Source organism: Triticum urartu, chromosome 1A (genome assembly GCF_056163025.1).
Source record: "Triticum urartu cultivar PI428250 chromosome 1A, HENAU_Tu73, whole genome shotgun sequence".
NCBI classification, from domain to species: Eukaryota; Viridiplantae; Streptophyta; class Magnoliopsida; order Poales; family Poaceae; genus Triticum; species Triticum urartu.
Genome location: NC_141873.1, coordinates 205,822,848 through 205,826,424, shown reverse-complemented (window position 1 = coordinate 205,826,424; position 3,577 = coordinate 205,822,848). Strand labels below are relative to the sequence as shown.

General features: G+C 51.7%; 1 protein-coding gene across 1 annotated transcript; it reads left to right on the top strand.

Moving 5' to 3' along the window:
- Positions 1 to 660: 660 nt before the first annotated feature.
- Positions 661 to 2,002, top strand: LOC147990601 (uncharacterized). The gene is made up of 2 exons (XM_087538312.1): positions 661 to 831; positions 1,511 to 2,002. Exons 1-2 carry the CDS (start codon positions 661 to 663, stop codon positions 2,000 to 2,002), a joined length of 663 nt encoding a protein of 220 aa, XP_087394438.1.
- The last annotated feature ends 1,575 nt before the right edge of the window (positions 2,003 to 3,577 follow it).

Genomic DNA, 3,577 nt, shown 5'->3' with positions numbered 1-3,577 from the left:
CTTGACAGTAAATAGGAAGGCGCGCTCGTCACCTTCTTGCGAGCGAATGTCGATGTGTTTGCATGGAAAGCATCCGACAGCCCCGGTGTTCCCAGGGAGGTGATTGAGCACCATCTTGCTGTCTGCCCTCATGCGCGACCCGTCAAGCAGAAGGTCAGGAAGCAAGCTTTGGAACAGCAGGAGTTCATCACAGAATAGATCAGGAAGTTAGAAGCGGCAGGCTTGGTGAGGGGAGTACTTCATCCGACGTGGTTGGCCAATCCGGTGGTGGTGCGCAAGGCAAATGGGACATGGAGGTTGTGTATTGATTACACAGATATCAATAAGGCTTGTCCGAAGGACCCTTTCCCGTTGCCGCGCATTGACCAGATTGTTGACTCCACGGTCGGGTGTGACTTGTTATCGTTCCTTGACGCCTACTCGGGATACCACCAGATCTTCATGACGAGAGAAGATGAAGAGAAGACAACATTCATCACCCCATGTGGTACGTATTGTTTCTTATGAATGCCTTTCGGGTTGAAGAGTGCTGGCTCAAAGTTTGCAAGAGCAGTCCAAATTGGTTTTGAGCCCCAACTACATAGAAATATGGAAGCTTATATGGATGACATAGTGGTCAAAACCAAGGACACGGCAACACTCGTACAAGATTTGGAAGAGATGTTTGGAAATTTGCACAAGATCAACCTCAAGCTGAATCTTGAGAAGTGTGTCTTAGGCGTTCCGTACGGCAAACTTCTCGGGTTCTTTGTGTCAAAGCATGGGATCGAAGCGAATGCAGACAGGATCAAGGCCATTGAGCAGATCAAGGCACCTAGGCGGATCAAGGATGTATGTCGGCTTGCTGGCTGCGTTGCCGCCATGAGCAGATTCATCTCCAAGTCTTCTGAACGTGCCCTTCCCTTTTTCTAAATATTAAAAAAGGAGGGCCCAATGGAATGGACCCCAGAGGCCGAGGAGACCCTACAAGATTTGAAGAAATACCTCGCCTCTACGCCAATACTGGTTGCGCCTAAACCACAAGAACCGTTGCTGCTATATCTAGCGGCAACGAACCAAGTGGTCAGCGCCGTGCTAGTGGCACAGAGGGAGGTCAGTGAAGAGGCAATGGCAATGGCAGGTCTGGCGGATGGCAAACCAGAGGTCCCCCCGTAGGGCCTAGTGCCGGTAAGGCAAGGCCCCGGTAGAGTCTGGCGCTGGCGAAGCAGAAGCGATGCAACCAAATGAAATAGTGCAGAAGAAGAAGATGTTGCATCACCCGGTTTACTTTGTCAGCTCCCTCTTGTATGGGGCTAGGTCAAGGTACTCCGGTGTGCGTAGATTGCTCTTCAGCCTCCTTATGGCCTCGAGGAAGCTGCGTCATTACTTCCAAGCACACGAAATCACCTTCGTCACCCGCTTCCGTTGCAAAGGATATTGCATAACCCAGACGCAACCGGGAGGATTGTGGAATGGGCTTTGGAACTGTCGAGATTTCATTTAAAGTTTGAAAGCACTTCGACAAATTCAGAGTAGAGTCTTGGTGGAGTTCATTGCGGAATGGAACTCAATGCCCGACGAAGAGATTCAGGAGACCTCTCTCCCCGACAAGGAAACAAGTCGCGATTGGATTATGTACTTTGACGGGGATTTCTCGCTGCAAGGCGCCGGTGCTGGTGTGCTGCTCATCACACCCACCAAAGAGCACCTCAAGTATGTAGTCCAGATGCACTTTCCCAGGGAGATGCCAACAAACAACACTGCTGAATATGAGGGGTTTCTTGCCGGTCTCAGGATCGCGGCAGACCTCGGAATCAAGAAGATCATCGTCAGGGGTGATTCACAGCTTGTCGTCGAGCCAGTTAACAAAGATTATCAAAGCCCATTGATGGAGGCCTACGTAGATGAAGTGAGGAAGCTGGAAGAGCATTTTGAGGGTATACAAGCAGAACATGTTCCCCGAGTGGAGAACGGCATCGCCGACTACTTGTCGAAACACGCTGCCTTCAAATTGCTTGTGTAACCAGGTACTTTTGTGCTTCGATTAACTCAACCATCCCTTGAACCATCGACAGGGCAGAACAAGTGGAGGAAATCAGTCCCCGGCAACTACTTTCCCGCCGAGCTCCCAAGAGCCACCGGTAAAGATGTTGCCATGGACACTGGGCCTGCCATGGGGCAACAGACTCCGGTAGGGCGTCAAGCCCTGGCCGTAGAGACAGCCGCTCCCATGGCAGAGGAAACACCATTAGCCCTTATCATCGAGCCTCAGGCTCCGGCATGGGCACAACATACTGTCCGATTCCTCCAAACAGGGGAACTTCCTGAGGAGCAGGAAGAGGCGGAGAAAGTAGCCCGTCGATCTGCCATGTATCAGTTCGTCGACGATGTTCTGTACAGAAAAAGGCCGAACAGTGTGAAATTGAAGTGCATTCCCCGGGAGGAAGGACTGGAGCTGTTGGTAGAGATCCATAGAGGCATATGTGGCTCCCACATAGGGTCTAGGGCCCTTGCCGACAAGGCATTCCGACAAGGTTTCTTCTGGCCCACTGCCCTCCAGGATGCAACGGCCTTATTAACCAAGTGTGAAGCGTGCTAGTAACATTCAAAGAAGCATCGTCAACCAGCTCAAGCTTTCCAGACAATCCCTCTTTCCTGGCCATTCTCGGTCTGGGGGCTCGACATACTTGGCCCCTTTCCCCATGCTGTCGGGGGCTTTGAGTACTTGTACGTCGCAATCGACAAGTTGACAAAGTGGCCGGAGGTGGAAGCAGTGAGAAAGGTGACAGCACAGTCGGTCGTCAAATTCTTCAAGGGACTAGTCTGCTGTTTGGTGTGCCAAATAGAGTCATCACCGACAACGGCATGCAGTTCACGAGCCGCACCTTCATGCAGTACATCCAGGACCTCGGCAGCAAGGTCTGTTTTGCTTCTATTGCACACCCACGAACCAACGACTAGGGTGAGAGGGCGAATGCTGAAGTATTGCGAGGCCTCCGGACAAGAACTTTTGATAGGCTACACAAGTGCGGACAACACTTGGTTAATAAGGCCGTTGAATTGCCAGCGGTTCTTTAGTCAATCAGAACGACACCAAATCGAGCCACTGGCGAGACCCCATTCTCCCTCGTTTACAGGGTAGAAGCAGTTCTCCCCATGAAACTCACACACGGGTCACCTCGAGTGCTCGCTTATGATGATCTTGAGCAAGAGTAGTTGCGGCAAGATGACGCAACGCTCCTTGAGGAATATCGTCTTCGGGCGGCTATGCGAGCAGCACACTACCAGCAAGCCTTGCGCTGCTACCATAGCCGCAAGGTTTGTGCCCGGAGCTTTGAGGAAGGCGACATTATTCTTCGGCACGTTCAGTCAGCCAAGAGTTCCAACAAGTTGACGCCAAAGTGGGAAGGCCCTTATCGGGTAATACAAGTCACCAGGCCCGGCGTAGTCCGCCTAGAGACCGAAGATGGTATTCCAGTGAGCAACTCCTGGAACATCGAACATCTTCATAAGTTTTACCCATAATGCGCAGTTGCCGGGCTCCCCGGCAAACCACCTTTTGTGCAAGCCTTGTCGGCAAGGCATGTAACCCTTTGTA